The sequence below is a fragment of the Panicum hallii genome, chromosome 3, assembly GCF_002211085.1.
Source record: "Panicum hallii strain FIL2 chromosome 3, PHallii_v3.1, whole genome shotgun sequence".
Lineage (NCBI taxonomy): Eukaryota > Viridiplantae > Streptophyta > Magnoliopsida > Poales > Poaceae > Panicum > Panicum hallii.
In genome coordinates, this window is record NC_038044.1 from 60,575,844 (window position 1) to 60,596,371 (window position 20,528).

General features: G+C 47.9%; 1 protein-coding gene and 1 long non-coding RNA gene across 4 annotated transcripts; one reads left to right on the forward strand and one right to left on the reverse strand.

The window, feature by feature from the left end:
• Positions 1–10,038: 10,038 nt before the first annotated feature.
• On the reverse strand, positions 10,039–16,176 carry LOC112884080 (L-type lectin-domain containing receptor kinase S.4-like). 3 transcript variants are annotated; one of them, XR_003227031.1, is made up of 2 exons: positions 13,891–16,176; positions 10,039–10,074 (listed from the first exon to the last, which is right to left on the reverse strand). XR_003227031.1 is itself a non-coding variant. In XM_025949399.1 (1 exon), the coding sequence occupies exon 1, from the start codon at positions 16,007–16,009 to the stop codon at positions 13,943–13,945; it is 2,067 nt and encodes a 688-aa protein (XP_025805184.1). In that variant the 5' UTR covers positions 16,010–16,176; the 3' UTR covers positions 13,595–13,942. The 3 variants fall into 3 exon arrangements, 1 of the variants encoding a protein (XP_025805184.1); XR_003227030.1 differs by lacking the exon at positions 10,039–10,074 and adding an exon at positions 11,084–11,141; XM_025949399.1 differs by lacking the exon at positions 10,039–10,074 and having other exon boundaries at positions 13,595–16,176.
• Positions 16,177–19,592: 3,416 nt separating this feature from the next.
• On the forward strand, positions 19,593–20,265 carry LOC112887685. Its single transcript, XR_003227609.1, has 2 exons — positions 19,593–19,658; positions 19,757–20,265. It is a non-coding gene; the product is annotated as an uncharacterized LOC112887685 (long non-coding RNA).
• The last annotated feature ends 263 nt before the right edge of the window (positions 20,266–20,528 follow it).

Sequence of the window (20,528 nt, forward strand, 5' to 3'; positions counted from 1 at the left end):
CGCTGTGAAGGGCGGCAGTGCCACACCCCCAAGAAAGGGGAAGGTCACCTACTCTTCCTTTGCTCATGATAAACCCAAGAAGCAGGTCTACAAAGTGAAGAATGAGCCCCACAAGTCGAAGAATACCATCTGGACCACCCCAAATAGATATTCTTATCAACCGAAGGCTCATGCACATAGACAAAGCTTGAGTTCATGCTTTGTATTGAAGAACAACAGCAAGGGGGAGGTGTATGCCAAATATGTTGGCAAAGACAGAAATGTTTATATTAACACCTCTATTTGGGTTCCTAAGATTCTTGTTACTAATATGCAAGGCCCCAAGAACATTTGGGGACCTAAATCAAGGAACTAAATCTGTTTTGTAGGCATACTCCTCCGGTGGATCAAGTTGGGTGCTTGACAGCGGATGTACAAATCATATGACCGGAGAAAGGAGTATGTTCTCATCATATTCCCCAACTACAAATTCTAGTGAGAACATTATTTTTGGTGATAACTTAAAGGGGGATGTGATTGGTCTTGGTAAAGTTGCTATTACACTTGAGCATTCAATTTCTGATGTTTTACATGTTGATTCGTGTAGTTACAATTTGTTGTCAGTTTCACAACTTTGTGAGAAAGGCTTCAATTGTCTCTTTACGGATAAGGTGTGGAAGTCTTTAGTAGGGAGGATTCCTCTATTGTCTTAACAGGCCGCCTCAAGAACAAACTCTACTTAGTTGATTTCAACAAAAGTAAGCCTAAGCTTGAGACCTGTTTAGTGGCAAAATCTAGCATGGGTTGGTTATGACATCGCCGACTAGCTCATGTTGGGATGAGGAACTTGGCCAAACTACAAAAGGACAACCACATTCTTGGACTAACCAATGTTGATTTTGACAAAGACAGGATTTGTAGCGCTTGCCAAGCCGGAAAGCAAGTAGGCGTACCTCACCCACCAAAGAGCATCATGACCACCACTCAACCTTTGGAGTTGATTCATATGGATCTCTTTGGACCGGTTGCCTACCTTAGCATCGGGGGTAACAAATATGGATTAGTTATTGTTGATGATTATTCCCGTTTCACTTGGGTATTCTTTGTCTTTGATAAGTGCCAGGTACAAGACAAGCTGAAGACATTTGCGAGAAGGGCACAAAAGGAATTCGATCTCCCAATCAAGAAAGTGAGAAGCGACAATGGGACCGAATTTAGAAACACCCAAGTTGAAGAGTTTCTTGATGATGAGGGCATCAAGCATGAGTTTTCAACCCCATACACCCCTCAACAAAATGGTTTAGTAGAGAGGAAGAATAGGACACTCATTGATATGGCAAGGACGATGCTTAATGAGTACAAGACGTCGGATATCTTTTGGTGTGAAGCCGTCAACACCGCTGGTCATGCCATCAACCGCCTCTACTTACACAAGAAACTTAAGAAGACTTCATATGAACTTCTCACCGGTAACAAACCAAAGGTATCATACTTTAGGGTGTTTGGGTGCAAATGCTTCATTCTAAACAAAAGGCCCCGAACCTCTAAGTTTGCACCTAAAGTTGATGAAGGCATTTTTCTTGGTTATGGATCAAATGAGCATGCCTATCGTGTCTTCAACAAAATCTTGGGTAGAGTTGAAGTCACAATAGATGTGACATTTGATGAATCTAATGGCTCTCAAGTAGAACAAGTTGATTCAAGTGTTGTAGGAAAGGAGGATCCACCATGTGAGGCAATCAAGCAGTTGGCCATCGGCGACATTAGGCCACAAGAAATTCAGGCCACAGATGAGGAGGATCCACAAGCTGTTGCTGCACAAGATTCCGCTGACGTACTCGATGACCAAGTGCAGCACACTTCTGCTGGAAATCAGCAGAGTGGTAGTGCCGCACTTAGGAGCGGCAGTGCCGCTCCCTCTACCTCGGCAACAGCTTCACCAACTCCTGCACCACCAATTCAGGGGGTCAATCTTGATCCCATATTTGAAGTAGAAGAAGCTGAAGGTGAAGAAGAAGAAGAAGAAAGTGTTGAGCATCCTAAATTACGCCAAACCATTCAACGGGATCACCCTATTGACATCATTGGAAGCATCCGAAGGGGAGTGACAACAAGATCACATTTGGCAAGTTTCTACCAACACTACTCCTTTGTGTCACCCAAGGAACCAAACAAGATTGAAGATGCTCTCAAGGATCCCGATTGGGTCTTGGCAATGCAAGAAGAGCTCAACAACTTTGAGAGAAATCAAGTGTGGAGCTTGGTGGAAAGACCCAAAACCAACATCATCGGCACCAAATGGGTCTTCCGCAACAAGCAAGATGAGAATGGCGTGGTGACAAGGAACAAGGCAAGATTGGTGGCTCAAGGTTTCACTCAAGTTGAGGGCTTGGACTTCGACGAGACATATGCACCGGTGGCAAGGCTTGAAGCAATCCGGATGCTTTTAGCCTTTGCTACCCATCATGACTTCAAACTATACCCAATGGATGTCAAAAGTGCATTTCTAAATGGCCCAATTCAAGAATTGGTCTATGTCAGGCAGCCACCGGGTTTTGAAGATCCCAAGTTCCCCGACCACGTCTTCAAGCTCCATAAGGCGCTCTATGGGCTTAAGCAAGCACCAAGAGCATGGTATGAATGCCTTAAGGATTTCTTACTCAAACAAGGCTTTGAAATAGGCAAAGCCGATCCTACTCTCTTTACACATAAAGTTGGCAATGATTTATTTGTGTGCCAAATATATGTCGATGACATAATATTTGGTAGTACTAATCATGTGTATGTTGAAGAGTTTAGTAGGACCATGACAAAGAGATTTGAGATGTCCATGATGGGTGAACTCAAATTCTTCCTTGGATTTCAAGTCAAGCAAATGAAGGAAGGGACCTTCATATGTCAAACCAAGTACACCCAAGATATGTTAAAGAAGTTTAACATGGTGAATGCAAAGCCAATCAAAACTCCCATGCCAAGCAATGGACATCTTGATCTTGATGAATAAGGAGCACCCGTGGAGACCAAGGTATATCGTTCCATGATAGGCTCCCTACTCTATCTTTGTGCATCTAGGCCCGATATTATGCTTAGTGTGTGTATGTGTGCTAGATTTCAAGCTAACCCGAAAGAGTGCCATTTAACGGCTGTTAAGAGAATCTTGAGATATTTAGTGCACACTCCTAACCTTGGCTTGTGGTATCCCAAGGGCTCCAAGTTCAATCTACTTGGGTATTCAGATTCCGATTACGCCGGTTGCAAAGTAGATAGAAAAAGCACTTCGGGGACTTGTCAATTCCTTGGACGGTCCCTAGTGTGTTGGAGCTCTAAGAAGCAAAATTGTGTAGCCCTTTCCACAGCCGAGGCCGAGTATGTTGCAGCCGGTGCATGCTGTGCTCAACTACTTTGGATGAGGCAAACCTTAAAGGATTTCGGATGTCAATACTCAAAAATCCCACTCTTGTGTGACAATGAAAGTGCTATCAAACTTGCAAACAATCCTGTAGCACACTCTCGCACCAAACACATTGACATCCATCATCACTTCTTGAGAGACCACGAACTTAAAGGAGATATCGAAATTCGCCATGTGAGCACCGAAAAGCAACTAGCCGATATCTTCACTAAGTCTCTTGATGAGTCAAGGTTTTGTACTTTGCGCAGTGAACTAAATATACTTGATTCTCGTAACGTGGTTTGAATTCCTGCACACCTTCTGATTGATCAACTAGTATGTGTAGGAAAAGAATTTTAAAAATAAAACATCATATTGGGTTTCAAAACTAATGGCAAAACTAGCTCCAAAGATCCTGACCATAGCTTGTATTGATTATTTGTTTCTGGTCATGAAATTTGGAGAATATATGTCCATGTCTAAGATAAAAAGAGTCACCTAGATAGTAGCTAAAACTAGTCACTCTGGGGAGGTGCGGCAGTGCCGCTCCTTGTGCGGCAGTGCCGCACTTACGGTTTGCTGTAAAATTCGCCCGTGACTCATCTGCTCCGTGGGGCCCTTATTTATTCGTCCTTATCCACTCTGGCCCCGCAGTAACTCTTCTTCTCTCTCTCTTTTCCCCGTCGCCCGTGACCGTGCGCTCTCCTTTCCTCTCGCGCACGCACGGAGTGACGGCCGCCGCGCGCCCTGCCACAGCATTGCCGCGCCGTCCCTGGGTGGCCTCCTGCTCGTCAGCACCCAAGGGCTAGGGTTCCTGGCCGGACCCCTTCTCTCCTTCCCTCTCCATTCCACGCGGGCAGTCAAGGTGAAACCCTAACCAAATCTGTTTGTGCCCAATCTTTGCAATGTGATATCTTTGCTCTCGGATTTCTGTTTCTAGATGCAATGTGGGGCATTTATAATTGATTTTGGTGGTTTAAATCGAATCAATTTGTTTTTCAATGATTTGGAAGAAAAAGGGGGAGGGCGGCAGTGCTGCCCAAGATAGAACATCAATGTTCTGTGTTGATTCAAACAGCACTTAACCCCTCTTTCATCCACGTCGTTGACAACCAAGTAGATTGGATTTTCTCTTTACAAAGTCAAATTTCTTTATTTCCCATGTTTATTCTCTCAAATTCGTGAGCAAATATCATAATATTTTTAGACTTTGATTCAGAGATTGTGGTAAAGGAAAGATGGAGCATGGTGATGATCAGAGAAGCAAGAGGAAGCCAATTCGGAAGCAGCTTGCTCGCAGAGGCAGGGGGAGGGGATCCAGCAGCAGTGCAGCCCCTCGAGAGTCAATTGACAGGGAAACTCACAGGCAGTACATGCATCAGGAGGATGTGCAGCAGCAGATTGGGTACAGCATCCCTCCTGAAGGTGATCAAGGCACCCCTTTTCACCTTGCAGAAGCCAACATAGGATATATGGTCTTGAGGACAGAGGAGTTTAACCTCACAGCTCCAAAGAATGCAGCAAATCACCGTTTTGAAAGCTATTACAGGAAATTCAAGGAAGTGGCAGATGCTAGAGAGATCAATACTTATACAAATCCAAAGAGTCTAGTCGTTGACCATAGATTTTGGGATGGGTTCCATTCCAACTTCTATGCTTCTGTCATCTTCGATAGTAAGAAGGGTAAGATTTGCAAGATGCACTATATTGACTGGGCAGCTATGAGAGACAAAAATGAGCCCGAGTTCAATGCTGCAATTAACACTTGTGAGAGATATGACTTGACTAACATCATGGGTTTCAGGTATAACTGGAATGTGGAGATCCTTGCTCAGTTTCATTCCACATACTTTTGGAATAGGGATTCAGATGAGATCCACTGGATGACTGATGGCAGACACTACCGTGTTAGCTTTATCACTTTCTGCCAGATTCTTGGTTTTGGGGAGCAGCACAAGACTTACTCCAGGATTCACCAGGATAATCATTTCAGGGTCAGTGACATTAGTCACTGTTGGAGAGACCCCAGCCAGGCAGATGGCAAGAGGAGTGGTCTAAAAGCTACTATTATGTCATGAACAACCTTCTGAGGAACACCATTGATCCTAAGGATGGAGCAGCTTCAGATATTTGTGGCTATGTGAGGAACTTGCTTGCTCGTTTTCCTGATGGTGAGAAATTCAATGTTGGTAGGTTTATTTGGGTGCAGCTGGCTTATGCTATGGATGATGCTAGGAGGAGTCTACCCTATGCTCCCCACCTTATATTCATGATTGAGAGGGTTTCTGGTTATATATTTCCTAAGGATGGTTTCCACACTGTTTATAACATTGAGAAGACCCAGTCTTATGCAGCAGCCACAGAGACAGTTGGTGGCACCTCCAGAGGTCGTGAGGACGTTCCTGAGAGTTCTCACTCTAGGTCTCGCTCTAGGAACAGTGGCAGAGGACTGAGTAGCACAGTCAAGGCCTGGATGAGAGCTATCTTTGGACATTGCTCTTATGCTTCTCAGACAGCCTATGACACAAGGATGGAGCTAAGAGAGTCAGTTAGAGAGACCAGAGTGCGTGCAGGGCTTGCACGTTTCCACCTGCTCCTGTCCCACCTCAGTTTGAGTTGCCTGACCTTTCTGGGACAGAGCAGAGCAGTGACTCAGGACAGCATTCCAGTGATGGAGGACGTGCAGTAGTCTCTTCTGATGATGAGTGATTCCTCTATCTTCTCTTCTCTTTTTGGTACTTGATGCCAAAGGGGGAGAAAATTAGATGGGTCAAACTTTTTTCGACGCCGTGTCCCTGCTGCGCTCCATGTCAGATCCGATGAGAGTAGATGTTAGGTTGTGAGTTTGAGAGTCGATCAAAACTCTATTTGGTTAAATTGCTACCTATGTGACTCTATCTGTATCGGTTTGTGTGCTGTAGCGTACTTTATATTTATGCTAGAGATATTATCTTTCATATATGTCTTGCTGTGAAATATTCATGTTGATCTGACTGATGCAAATGAGTGCGGCAGTGCTGCACTCTTGTTCAGCAGTGCTGCACCCCATTGCAACAACCAAATCCTGTTATGCTCTGAACTGTCACATGCATCACGTATTATTATTTTGACACAGTGTTCAGCACCCCCCAACAGGCATGGATGTAGGGGGAGGCCCCAAATCACATCTAAATATATGAACTTTGACTTTTGTGTCAAAAGTGGAATTAAAATCCAAGTCATATATTTAGGGGGAGGCTCCTACATCCATTTCTCAAAAAATTCTCAGTTTTAATTTATACCTTTTGTAAGCTCTAATTGGGTTGTCATCAATCACCAAAAAGGGGGAGATTGTAAGTGCAATCAAGCTCTTTGTGGGTTTTGGCGTTGATGACCACCTAATTAGGGAACTAATGAGATTCATCGAGATGACATGCAGGGAACTTAAAAAGGAGGATGATGTACAGGTTGGAGGATTCCCCAAATTGATATGATGGCTATCTTGACTCATGAAGGCTTAATTTATTTTATATTTTGAATATTGAGTTTAAGAAAAGCCGTACTATAAAGAGGGATCCAAGAACAACTGTCCAACTGTTGAACCAAATGCTCAAATCCTAAAAACCACATCCTCATGCTCAACCAAAACAGCCAGCAAAATTTCACATCCAGTAGAGTTGTTTTGATGGGTGCGGCAGTGCCGCACCTTGGTGCGGCAGTGCTGCACTTAATGTACCGTGGGGACCAGAGGGGTATAAATTCCCCAACGGTAACAGACCACGCTAGCAAGCTCTCCAACGTTCATATTCGTGGAAGAAAGAACCACAGCTCTTCTCTCTCTCCTCCATTGCTCCCAACTCACCTCTCAAGTGGATCTTCACATCCAACCACCAAATCTTGAGAGAAAAGGCAGCAAACTTCGATTCGAGAGTGGATCTACTGATTCCCCCACTCAAAAGAGCATTTGGTTCACGTTTGGCCGGCGGTTCTAGGGTTTGTTACTCTTGGAGCTTGCTCCTAGCCGGCTTGGCGTCGCCCTTGAGCTTGCCCCTTCTTGTGGCAGCCTTGGGAGGTCTGTAACCTTCTCTTGCAGCTAGTAATATCACCCCTCATCTCAAGAGTTCACTCTCTTGACTTGAGAACGAGGAAGGGCCGACCTTTGTGGTGAAGCCCAAGCCTTTTGTGGCAGCCTCAACAACGTGGACTTAGGCCAGCCTTTGTGGCGACACCGAACCACGGGATAAATCTTTGTCTCGTGTGCTGATTTACTTTATTGCTAAGATACTTTCTTGTTCTAGGTTTCAGACCGATCTATTTATCTACTGTGGTGTTCTCTGTTTTAGTTCCATATATGTGTTGCTGACACCTGTAGGAAACTTAGAAATTAACTCGATCTACTTTTGGTTCATCAGATTTTGAATTCTATAATTTGTGTTCTGTTGAGCACGGCAGTGCCACACTCGGCACGGCAGTACCGCACTCTCCTCTAACGAGAATTTGGAGTTGAGTTTTTGCAGGCCTATTCACCCCCCTCTAGGCCTCCTTACTGGTCCAGTGATCCTACAGAACTGACCTGGAGAATTGGAAAGATGCCATCGAGCTCGCCGGTGGATCTTCGACGCGCTCCCCTACCTGGCGCGCCAGCTGTCGGTGTTTAACCGGCTGCCCATCGAGGGACATACCCAAGGTGGTAAGTTTTAGGTGAGGAGACGCCGAGATCAGGAACTCGAAAGTGCAAGGAACATAAAGCTTAAACAGGTTCGGGTCGCAAGATGCGTAATACCCTACGTCCTGTGTGGTGATTTGTATTACCTTTGGTGTAGAATGATCTAGAGATCCTATTTTGAGAGGGGTCCCTGTCCTCCCTTATATATCCGAGAGGCCAGGATTACAAGGATACTAACCAACACCAGCTAAGAAATCGTACCAGAACATATCTCGAGTAGATTCCTTCTGTATCGGTTAGCTTTATCTCCTACTTAAACGGGATAAATAAGAGATAAACGAGATAAATAAGAGATAAGACGGACTTAATCTCTTAAACCTCTTTGAACTACGTTATGTACACAGTCCCGTAGCCCCGAGTCTGACACTTCCCTTGTAGCAGGTTCTTGCTGCCCATGATCAGGTTCATGCTGCTCGTGATCAGGTTCCTGCCCTTGAACTTCGTTGGCACCAACATTACTTGAAGTTCCAAAGAATTTATATATAGCACTCCTTTGTGATTCAGCCAATTGATCATCTTGTTTTCTTTTCTTTCTTTTCTGAGCACCTGACAAGTGCTTCTTCGGCAACATCTAAGACCTACACAGTAAATAAATGATTACAACAAACAATTATCTCAAACCAAAATTTAATGAAGATGCAAATAAAGATTCGGCGTATACTGGAACTGAATCGCTGCCTGGCCTCCTCTCCTCGTTGTCCTCGATCTCCTAGTCTGATGCCGATGCGGAAGTGCGAGACGGCGGCGGGCGTCAGGCGGCGGCCTCCAGAAGCGCGGAAGATGGACAGTTCGGTTCAGGACCTCACGCAGAGACGGTCAGACTTACGAACCTATACTACATGCGTTGGCTGTTGGGGGCTTTCTGGCTGCGTTCATGGAGGCCTGCTTGCTGTTGACCTGTAAACATATATATTAGATGCTGGGCCCCTTTCTTCTTTGGGCCCCCGGCCGTCGCCTCTCCTGCATGGGTCTAGAGCCGGCCCTGCCCTCACGCAAGTGTGGCTAAAAGTTGTTTGTTACCTTTTGCCAATTTTGAAGGAAGTTTATCTAGGAAAATATTGCAATAATTATGAAACCTGAATAAAAAATATATTATTCATAGAAAACATGCATGCCTCATGGTTCTTATCATGCTTTGAATCGATCTGCTGATAACTGTAGGCTTCCACCTGCATAATTACAATTTAATTGTTTTCGTGTTTGGCCGGCCAAGATTGGCAAATTAGTTTTCAGTATCCTGTAATCGTCGTCGGAGACTTGCCGGGAGTGTAAGTGTTTGGGGGACGATATGTGTGTGAATCCTAATGTGTTTTTGTGGCTGGCAGCTGGTAACCTTGCTTAATTTTTGGTGTGTTAATTCAATGTTTGCCAGGGAGTATAGTGATGTCAGAAATGCCATACTCTTTGGATGTTCAGTTGGGAGAAGCAAAAGTTATCGAGAATGGGGGAAAGGAGTGCAAGATTCTTCAGAGACTGCAGTCGTAGAAACATAATGCTGATCAAACCGTGCTGTATGGTTGCTACACTCGTGGCATCGCTAATCGCTTGGACAGGTTGAGGAAGCAGCAAAGGGTTCATCTCAGCTGCTGTGAAGCTGATCGCAGAGTATACTATGTGTCTTGTGAAGTTGAGCAGGAAGGAGATGCAGATCCGGCCATGTCTAGCTTGCCAAAAGTCTGAGCGGCTGAACTCATCGTGTTGCACAATGCTTCATTGTCACACACGGTTTGGTTTGACAAAGATAACCGAATGCATCCCATATATGCGCCAGGATCAAGTTCCGCACATACAGTAGACATCGCAAGCAAATATCCGAAATAATGCATTAACGAAATAGAGTATAATAGTACTTTATTACATGACCGACAGTCTTAATCTTAAACGAATAAATAAACATCGATAAATTGCAGCGGACTTCCAACTTCACAGGCAGATGACTGGGAGACATACGCCTAGTATTCTTCGAAATCTTCGGGAAACACCGGATAATTATCTTGTTCTGAGCAACATTGTTTTTAATAAAGCAAGTGTGAGTACACTTATAATTGGTACTCAGCAAGTGGAGTAAATTATATGACATGCAAGGCTATGATCAAGGAAAAGCTGACATAGCTTTACTGCGATAAATATTTTTAGTTGGTCAAATTTTAATTAAGCAAGCTTTAATTAGCTAAGTGTAAGTATATACCAGCCCTTAAATAAACTATCTGAGGTAAATCAATCCACAACACAATAAATAAATAAACAATCAAGAACCATCAATTTAGATCATCTTTAAATTTGATTATCATGTGAGTATCCAAGCCGCTCTTAACCGTGAGCACGGCTGATATATCAGTTTTCACTCTGCAGAGATTGTACACTTTACCCACAACTCGTGTTTCCCTTGATGCCCGGGTTTGCAAGGCCCTTAAACACTTTCAAAGTGAGTGGCAGAGATTCACTACGAGGCTTTTACAAAGATTCCCTAACTTATGACAATCTGCTAAGGTTTCAAGTCAAAACTGTCATAACTCTCCCTAATGAAGAAACACCTTAGCCAAGGACCACATATAGCCATATGCCTCAAGAGAACTGAGCTATACCCCGACGATGCAACCCCTCTTGCCCTTTCGGTAAGATTATCATAAGCTAAGGTTTCTAATTAATTAGCCAAGACCAGAGCCATGTAGTATTGTGGTTGCACTGTTTTTCTGGGTGGTTCTCCATGTTCCAATTAATTCAATAATCTTATTTATCACCAATCAAATATTTCGGAACATGAGTAAACCAGTGTAACGATATCCAGGTTATCCAACCAACATCTAAGTAAAAGCAACTAGCATAACTACAATATAAATATAAATAACCCAGGTTTAATCAAGGAAGTTCAAATGAAACTAGGCATATCCTTAACATGGGATCCATCATATTCTAGACACATGCATGCATATAAAGTAAAGGTGTAATTGTATTGTTATTGGGACTTAAACATAATCAAGGACCACTTGCCTTCATTAGCGAACTGCTGCTGCTCGAGAACGTCTTCAAAGCTCGGCTCTTGCGGACCCTCGAACCGCGTATCGTCTATCGTAGCACACAAATACATACAAGCAAACAAATACAATAAATAAGAAACAGTACACCAATCAACATAAATAGAATAAAATAATGTAATAAAGCTACTGCATATGTCGTAAGAATCGCGTGAGCGCAAGAATCGATGAAAATGGAGTTAAAACGGAGAAATCAGGGCTAAAACATGATTCCAGAAGCTTATTTGTGAAAGATTTGAAAGTAGAAGGGCTCTAACAGAAGAAACTGAGGGCTAGATCATAATTAAACCGTAGATCTAGGGGTTAGATTGAAAAATAGAAAGATCTCGGACTGCGGGTTCTATATTTGAGAAAGTCAGGGGCCTAAACAGAAGAAAAAGGTTCTATTCGTGAATGCTTTTGAACTAACATGGACTGCGGATTGATTACCAGAAAACTTAAGGGCTAAACTGCAAGAAGACCGTGGGTTGACCGGTATTAGATCTGTTGACTCGGGTTGAAACGGATATGGACCGTTGGATCTGGATCTAAGGGCGGGGACGCGGGGGGACGGCGCGGAGCGGCGGCGGTGGAGCGCCGGCGACGAGTCCGGCGGCGACGCGCGGCGGCGCTTCGCTGGAGAAACGCGAAATCGCGATTCCGGCCTCGGGTCTGGCTCGGATCTAGACCCGGAGGTAGCGTGTGGGACGAGGAACCCAATTGAGGGGTTAAGAAGGCGAGGCGGCAGCCGTGGACGGCGGCCGGTGGTGAGAGGCGGCGGGGAACCTTCGGTGAGGTCGTGCGGCACGAGAAAAGCGAGAGAGAGAGAGAGAGAGAGAGAGAGAAGCGGCGTGCCAGCACCCTTACCCTACTGCTGTGCTCCTGCAGGGGCTGTTCGACGGCGGGGAGCAGCGATGCGGCGGCGCGGTGAGCTCCCGAGCTCGGCAATGGCGGCGGCGGAGCGAGTGCTTGGATGCTAGGGTTTAGGGCTTGTGGAGGCGGTGACTGCGGGTTGGGCTGCTAGGGCTCGGGTCCTCGCCTTAAATAGGGGTAGCGGCAGCACCTGGGCGTGCGGGCCCGAGGCGGAGTGCGGCGGGGACTGCGCGGGGGCGAGCCGGACTCGAGTTCGAATCCGGTTCCGGCGCGGGGGGGTGGGGGTGGGGACAAAGGGCCTGACAGGCGAGCCCCGCCTGTCAGTGCGAGAGAGAGAGAGAGAGAGAGAGAGGGAGGGAGGGAGGGAGGGAGGGGCGCGGGTGTGGGCCGGGGCGCGCGCGGCTAGGCCGGGAAAAGAAAAAGGCCGGGCCAGCTGAGCTGCGCGGGGAAAGAAGGGAAGGGAGAGAAGGGGGAGATGGAGAGTGGGCCGTGGGTCGGGCTGAAATGGAAGAAAAGGGAAGGGGAAAAATGAAAAGGAAAACCGGCCGGCCCAAATAGGAATAGGAGAGGGAAATTATAGGTTTTGCAAATGCTTTCGAATTTGAATTTGGAATTTAAATTCAAATAGCAAACAACTAATAAAATAATGCAATGAGGCATGAAATGCACAAATCCTATGTTTCCCTATATTTCTTTTTATAGACAAATAAAATGCTACTAAGTGGAGGTAAATGTTCTAAATTTAAAAGAATTTGAATTAAATCTTACGAATTTTAAATAAAACCTAACAAGTTTTGTTTAAACTCCTAGTTTGAAAATTAGGGTGTTACATTCATCATGCATGGTCTCCCTCTGCAATGATGTTCACTGTTATTGCGGCGTGTTGATCAGGACCGTTGGATTCCTATGAACATACCTAGATTTCAAGCACAAGCAGCTAGCTCTTATGTGCCCACTGAGGCCCCGTTTAGATTGCAAAAATTTTGCAACAGTGGAACTGTAGCGTTTTCTTTTGTATTTGACAAATTTTATCTAAACATGGACTAACTAGGCTCAAAAGATTCGTCTCGTGATGTACAATTAAACTGTGCAATTAGTTAGTTTTTTTACATACATTTACTGCTCCATGCATGTGTTCCAAAATTGATGTGATGGAGAGAGAGTGTAAAAAGTTGGAATTTGGAGGTGATCTAAACAAGGTCTGAATCTGATACTAGGCACTATAGTTCAATATCTTGATATGCAGTTCCACCTACCGAATCAAATTTAGAATTTTGATATGCAGGACCGAGGAGTTTCTCGAAACATATATATATGCTGGGGCCCGTTTAGATTGCAAATTTTTTGCAACAGTCGAACTGTAGCGCTTTCGTTTGTATTTGACAAATTTTATCTAATCATGGACTAACTAGGCTCAAAAGATTCGTCTCGTGATGTATAATTAAACTGTGCAATTAGTTATTTTTTTACATACATTTACTGCTCCATGCATATGTCCTAAAATTGATGTGATGGAGAGAGAGTGTAAAAAGTTAGAATTTGGAGGTGATCTAAACAAGGCCGTGGTCTCCTAGTCAAAAAGAAGCTTCTGCACTTCATCATGGACATATGTTCGGTAGAGACATATATACTAGTCACAAATTATTGGCATGGCTACTCACCAATCTAGTTGAATTTTGACGCAACCATATGCCAAAACTTCTTTGATTTGCAAAATTTTGCAAGCCAAGGTTCATCCCACAGAGCGAAAATAGTTTAAATTTGATTTAGCTAGACCACATCTCTTTGACTCTTCAGCCCAAAAAATTGAACGGCCTTTCTCTACAAGAGGCTACTACTACTGTCACTCCGCCGTTTACCGTTACCGAGTGCAGTAAAAAAAAAACAATAGACCTCACAGATATATATAAACAGGCACCCGGACTCACTTCGTTTGACTAAGCCACCTCGCTGACAAGCTGGCCCAGGGGTGACGACTCGTCACATGCTGACGTAGGTTGACCGCATGGACAGCGGCGAGAACGGGAACGTCGCCGCCGATGTCTGGGTCCCGGCGTCCCACCCGCCGCCCGCCGCGGCGGCGCGCTCGAACGACGACGACGGGTACGAGTGCACGAAGTCGTCGAACCCCACCTCGCCCGAGCACGCCGGCGGAAGCGGCGGCGGGGGCGGCGGCTCGGGAACCTCCCCTGCCTCCCCGCCGTCCAGGTACCTCGCCACCTCCCGCATCGTGGGCCGCATCGCCGGCGACGGATGCGAGCACCAGAGCCCCACCTTCACCGCCGCGGCCACCTCCGCGGCGTCGTACGCGCCGCCCAGCCGGGGGTCCACCACCTTCTCCACCTCCCCCGCCGTGTACCGCTCCCACGCCCACTCCGCGAGCACCAGCTCCTCGGGCGGTGCGCGGGGCTCGATGGGGCGCCGCCCGGCCACCACCTCCAGCACCAGCGCGCCGAACGCGAACACGTCGATGGCCGTCGTCGCCTTCCCCGTCCGCGTCAGCTCGGGCGCCAGGTACCCCAGCGTGCCGACCACGCGCGTCGTGCTCGGGTTGGCCCCGCGCTCGTGGAGCTTGGCCAGCCCGAAGTCGCCGAGCCGCGCCGACATGTCGGCGTCCAGGAGCACGTTGCTGGCCTTCACGTCGCGGTGGAGGACCACGCTCTCCCACCCCTCGTGCAGGTACAGCAGCGCCGACGCCACGTCGCGGAGGATGCGGTGCCGGACGGGCCACGTCAGCCGCGACCCCTTGAGGTGGTCGCCGCCGAAGAGGTGCCGGTCCAGGCTGCCGTTGGGCATGTAGTCGTACACCAGGAGGAGGTCGCCGCGGCGGCGGCACCAGCCCTGGAGCTGGACCAGGTTGCGGTGGCGGAGGCGGCCGATGGACGCGATCTCCGCCACGAACTCGCGGAGGCCCTGCCGGGACTCGTGGTTCACGCGCTTCACGGCCACGGTCTCGCCGGACCCCGGGAGCACGCCGCGGTACACCTTGCCGAACCCGCCGGAGCCGAGGAGCTCGCGCTCGCCGAACCCGCGCGTCGCGCGCCGGAGCTCGGCGTACTTGAACCGGTGCGGGCCGTAGTCCAGCTCCCACAGCTCGATGATGTCGCGGTTCTTGTACCGGTAGGCCCCGTACGCGCCGGCGGCGGCGAGCACCACCAGCGCCACGAACGCCGAGAACGCTACGGCCAGGATGAGCGACGTCCGGTTCTTGCCGCTCTTGGTCCGCGGCAGCGTCGGCAGCGACGAGATGTCCAGCTTTGGCGCGGCGCCGCCGCCGAGCCGGAAGCTCCAGCCCCTGACGTAGTGCGAGCTCGCGAGGAGCCCCGTGGACGCCGAGAATCCGACGTACATCTGCTCCCGGAAGACCCCGGACAGGTCGACGGGGAACGAGATGAGCGGCTTCGCCGGCTTGACCCCCGACGTGCCGTTCGCGATCGAGACATTCAGCAGCCTGGCGGCGCCGTCGTAGTCGACCCACGCGACGGTGTCCCCGGCCTTGAGGTTGACGGGGTCCGCGGAGGCGGACTTGTTGGAGACGAGGCTGTTGAGGTCGACGCCGACGTGGTTGCCGTTGATGTCCCCGAACTCGAAGTCCTGCACGGTGTCGAACTCGATGGCGAACACGTGGTTGGTGGCGTTCCCGTCGTCGGCGGCGTTGAAGAGGCCGAGGTACTGGCTGGGCAGCGAGCCGGGGAGGCGCGGGTCGGGCGTGATGACGAACGCGTACCCGTGCCCGCCCAGCTGTTCAAACTCCGGCACCACCGTGACCACGAACTCCGTGGAGAAGGACGCGGCGGTGCCGTTGCGGTCGAGGAAGCGGAGCGGGGTCGGGTAGAAGGCGTGGCCGAGGAGCCGGGACGTCTCGTTGGTGAGGCGAAGGATGCCGTCGGGCCAGACCTCCGCGATGCCGTTGAGGGTCAGGTTCGGGTTCCCCCCGCCGCCGGCGAAGCCTTTGTAGGTGAATTCTTGGGAGGCGGCGAGGCTGGCCAGGAGGAAGAGGAGCAGCAGGAAGAAGAGGATGGGAGGCTTGGGCTTCGAGCTCGACATCGCAGTGACCCAATGGAGACACAAGGTGGCGTGGTGGTTAGGAGGAATTTGATGGGGATGGAGATGGATGGGACTATGGAAGGGGAGGGGAGGTGATGGCTTTGTATCGTAGGGAGGAAGAAAGGGAGAGGAGTGGTGGCAGGCAGAGGTAGTGGCTTTGACGGTTTGGCCACCTCACTGTTGTTTAATATTAATTAATGGTAGCATGTACAGCAGCATTTATAGTACATGTAATTTTGTTTTTTTCCTAATTTTTAATTGCCTGAAATATTTTTGTTTACCTGAATTAGGTGGAGTTTTGTCTCATTATTTAAAATCCGCAATGGAGATAAAGCTGGAGATGCAAGATTCTTTGTGGTACAACATCCAGTGCCACATCTAGTGCTATTTCGACGGTCAAAACCTTTTGTCACCTCACTAACAACCACATGTAGTCTTCACGTTTACTCGATTTCCATCTTGGCTTACAGAGTTGTGTTCAATGTTTGTTGAAAAATTAATATGAAAAGAACTTCCAGGGGAAACCCCAAAACTGGCGTTGAAGATTCGGCCAATCAAACCTCAAGTCTGAAGCAGAACGCAAGCGGCTCTGAACCATATCTGGAGAAGTTGGCGCCAACTGTTTGACCCCAAGCGCCAAGAAATTCAGTCTGGTCTCACTCTGATGGGTGTCGTTGTGTGTGTTTGACCAATCGAAATCGGAGGGATCCGGAGCTGCAGGTTACATGTCGCTCTTCAGTTCGCCGCGCTGCAGTGGCAGGGGCATGCCTGTAGCTCGCCACTCTGACGAATGCTTGCAACGGCAGTTCTCACCAAACACCATGCCATCTGCGTATCCCTGCAAACTGCAAGGCAAAGTTGACGGCTATCTATCATGCTCAAAAAAAAAAAAAGTTGATGGCTATCTATCAACCGTCTAGTTTGGTGGCTCTAGGGATCTGCAAAAGCGCGAGGTTTTTTCCGCACATCCTTTCCAAGCTGTATTCTCAAAATGCGGACTATTGTCAACGATAAAATACGGTACAAATGCTTACTGAATTTTGCTTTTATTAGAGTTATTGAAACAGTACGTACGTCTTTCTCCTTAATTCTTTGAATGAATATAGAAAAATACGAGCATCTGTGTTCGCTCATTTGTAAAATAAAATCTGGTCATGTGCACAAGCAACCCGCGAAAAGATCCGATCATTTCACTTTCGATGGTTAGTTCCTTGGTTGAGTTGCCAAGGTTAGTCCACTGATGACCGACGAGGATAGCAGATAAGAGGAAAACAAACTATAAACTTTAACACGGTCAATGAAAGAACATTCAGGAATGAGTGAGTGACTGGCGCTCTCTCACTAATGATGACAGTGATCCTTGGGGCTTATGTCGCTCTCAATGTGGTTGAGATATGTCTGGCAGTGGCGCCTCTCCCAATGAGCATTCTTCCTGTCTTAATTTTTTAATTACAAGGATAACCAATAGTACACAAATGGTATGTAGTCCCGGTTATAAAGCGCCTTTAGTTCCGGATTCAATATAAAACCTCTTGCATCACGTATAGCTCATTGCCACCCCACCTACACAGTACATAGGATATTTTTCTTTTAAAATAAATCTGTGAAGATCCCTTTAGTCCGGATTGGTAGCATCAACTGGAACTAAAAAAACTCCCCACCCTCTAGCCGTTAGATCCGGAACTAATACCTCCGGACAAATGTAAAAAACCAATGAGGGTTCTGTACCGGTGAACGTCCCGATCACGCCTATCGTGTCCACCTGTTGGGCCTATCACACTTAAGTTCTAAAGAAGTTTAGCAAAAACAAAAGTTCTAAAGAACCTAAAGCATCTGAAACAAGACATCGCTGCTAAGTGAGGCACATCATCATCTACACGCAATCTGATAAATATTTGTTCATGGAGGAAGTTGCATTGGCAAATGCCAATTACTGATGATCATCCCGAAAGTTGCCGAAAGATTTCGTGAACGCGCTGTACAGAGAGAACAATTTTGAATGCGCTAGCACATGATCGAACCATGCATACAAAGGTCAACGCTTAACCGCATCGAATAGCGGTCAAATATGCTCCTGCCTGTTTGTTTCAGAAAAAAAGATTACATTAGCTGTGCCTTTTTTTTATTTTTTTGCAATCTTGGTTATAGCAAACACGGCCGGGTAGCTGGACAAATGCCTGGAAGCGCACATTGCGGCAGCATTCTCAATCCTTGTTGGCGCCGAAGTCGTAAAGGTGAAACGGAGACGTTTGAAAACGTCAAGAAAGGGGGGGATTTCCATCATTTCCAGACCACCAAAAAATAAAAATGCAACCGGCAACAAGTTCGCCATTTTCGGCAACCCTTACTGAGTCGCGTTTCCTTTAGATGTATTGATCACTAAAGATGTACGAAAAGGCTTGACCAGTAACTAAAAGATCGTTTGCCCAGTTTGGTCAAATCAACGGAAAACCAACCAAACTCAGATGTACTGAAAAGCTCACATGTACAATTTGAGGCATCGACTGAGTATTACCGGTCGCACGAAAATGTGCCCGAATCAGTGACCAAGTTTAAGCAAGAACACGTAAAGCGTGGGACGGCGACAGCGAGGGAGATCCACTCCCATTCCATCCACCGACCGATCCACACCACATGCGATGCATGGTGGCGGTTGGGTGGCTCATCCATGGATCCCACACACACCTGTGTGGCTTTTGGCTACAAGTTGCCACAAGATCGAGGAAGAAATCGCATCCAGTGTGGCTGCCTGCGGGTCAGCAAGAGTGGCTGCCGGGCCGGTCAACAAAACCGTCTCCTTGTTGGACGCCGCACCCGTTTCCATTTGGCACCGCATGCCATTGGCCAGCGAGGCAGCGACCCAGCGTGCGTGCCTCTCGTAAGAATGTCGGCAGTAGTGGCCAAACCGTTCGGAACCGAAGGATCAACGTGTGGGTGTATGTCAGTTAGTTCAATGATAGTGATGACGAATACTGATACTGTATTGGCTGCGATCGATGATAGTGATGCCTAGGTTGGTGACTGTGTGAGCTGGATCGATCGTCTTCAACTCATTCTCTGCACTCCTGCTAAAACTACGATCGGCGTTTCAACTGTATTACCGTTCGCTCATGTGGCACCGCATCCCGGCAGTTGCTTGGAGCCGCTGCTGCCCCATCCGCACTCTTAGAGATTTCTCCGAACTAAATTTTATAGTCCCGTTACATCGGATGTTTGAATACGAGTTGGAAGTATTAAATATAATATAATTAAAAAATTAATTGTATAAATGGAGACTAGTTCGCGAAACAAATTCATTAAGCCTAATTAGTCCATAATTGGCAATCACTAGTACAGAAATGATTTTTGATCTTTAATATTAGTCCCGGCTATTGTTGGGCCCGGCACTAATGGAGGTTTTAGTCCCGGGTCCAACCTTTAGTCCCAATTGGTGGTTCAATCTGGGACTAAAGATCCTTATTAGTCCTGGTTGGTGGCTCCAACCAGGACTAATGGTCTAGTCCTGGTTGGAGCCTACCAATCGGGACTAAAATGAGCTTATTGGTCCTAGATTGAAAGGAGCACCGGGGCTAAAAGCTGAGATGCGTTATTTTTCTTTTCCCGTGCACCCCTCCTGGTACTTTAGCTCTCTGTCGTCTCGATCTCTCCGGTCCTCTCCTTTCTCCCATATCCTTTTCCCTCTCTTCTCCCTCTTCCTCTCTTTTCTTCCTTTTGCAGCTAAGGACTTCTTTTCTCCTACTTGTGCAGCAGGAGAAGCGGGGAATGGAGAAAGCGGTGCTGGAGGGAGGGGCCAGGCAAAGGGCAGCGCAGCCAGCCGGTGCTGCGGCTAGTCATGGCGGCGTGAGGCCGCGGCGAGCCACGCTCCCTGCGCATGGCGGCAGCCTGGCGCAGCAGCCCGGCGGGCGCGGGCAAGGCCTCGGCGCGCGGCGGGCAAAGCACGGTAGTAGGGCGCGGCGGCCGGCCCGGTGCGACGGCAGGTCGCGGCAGCAGAGCGCGCCAGCCGGCTTGTTGCGGCGCCAGGGCGCGGCAGCAAGGCGCGGCGGCCGGCGCGGGCGAGGCCCCGGCACGCAAGGCCGGGAGCGGTGGCGAGTTTGGAGAAGATGAAGTCGACGAAGTCGTTTGAGGTTGATTCATTCACGGTAGCCACTCCTCTTCGTTTTGTTTTCTTACTTTCTTTGTGAATGATTCTAGGATTGAAATATGGACATACGGGATTTGAGATAGATTATAAGGATGATTTGTCTGTGGATTGTGATTGTGATTGGTTTCGTGAATGATTTTGTGATTGAGAAAGGAATTGGAAAAGTCGGCCCTATAGGAGCCGGCCGTCGTGGGCGAGCGGCGGGTGGGGTGGGGTTTGCGGGATGCTTTTTTATTTTAAAAAAATCACATTAGTCCCGGGTCGAGAGCTGCTAGGACAAATGGCCAAACACATTAGTCCTGAATACTCTATCCTCGTTGGGAATTCGGGACTAAAGCCGGTTCCCAACCGGAACTAAATGCTCTTTTTGTACTAGTG

Excerpts from the sequence above, each read along its gene's own strand:
- LOC112884080 (XM_025949399.1), bottom strand. The coding sequence starts at position 16,009 with ATGTCGAGCTCGAAGCCCAAGCCTCCCATCCTCTTCTTCCTGCTGCTC.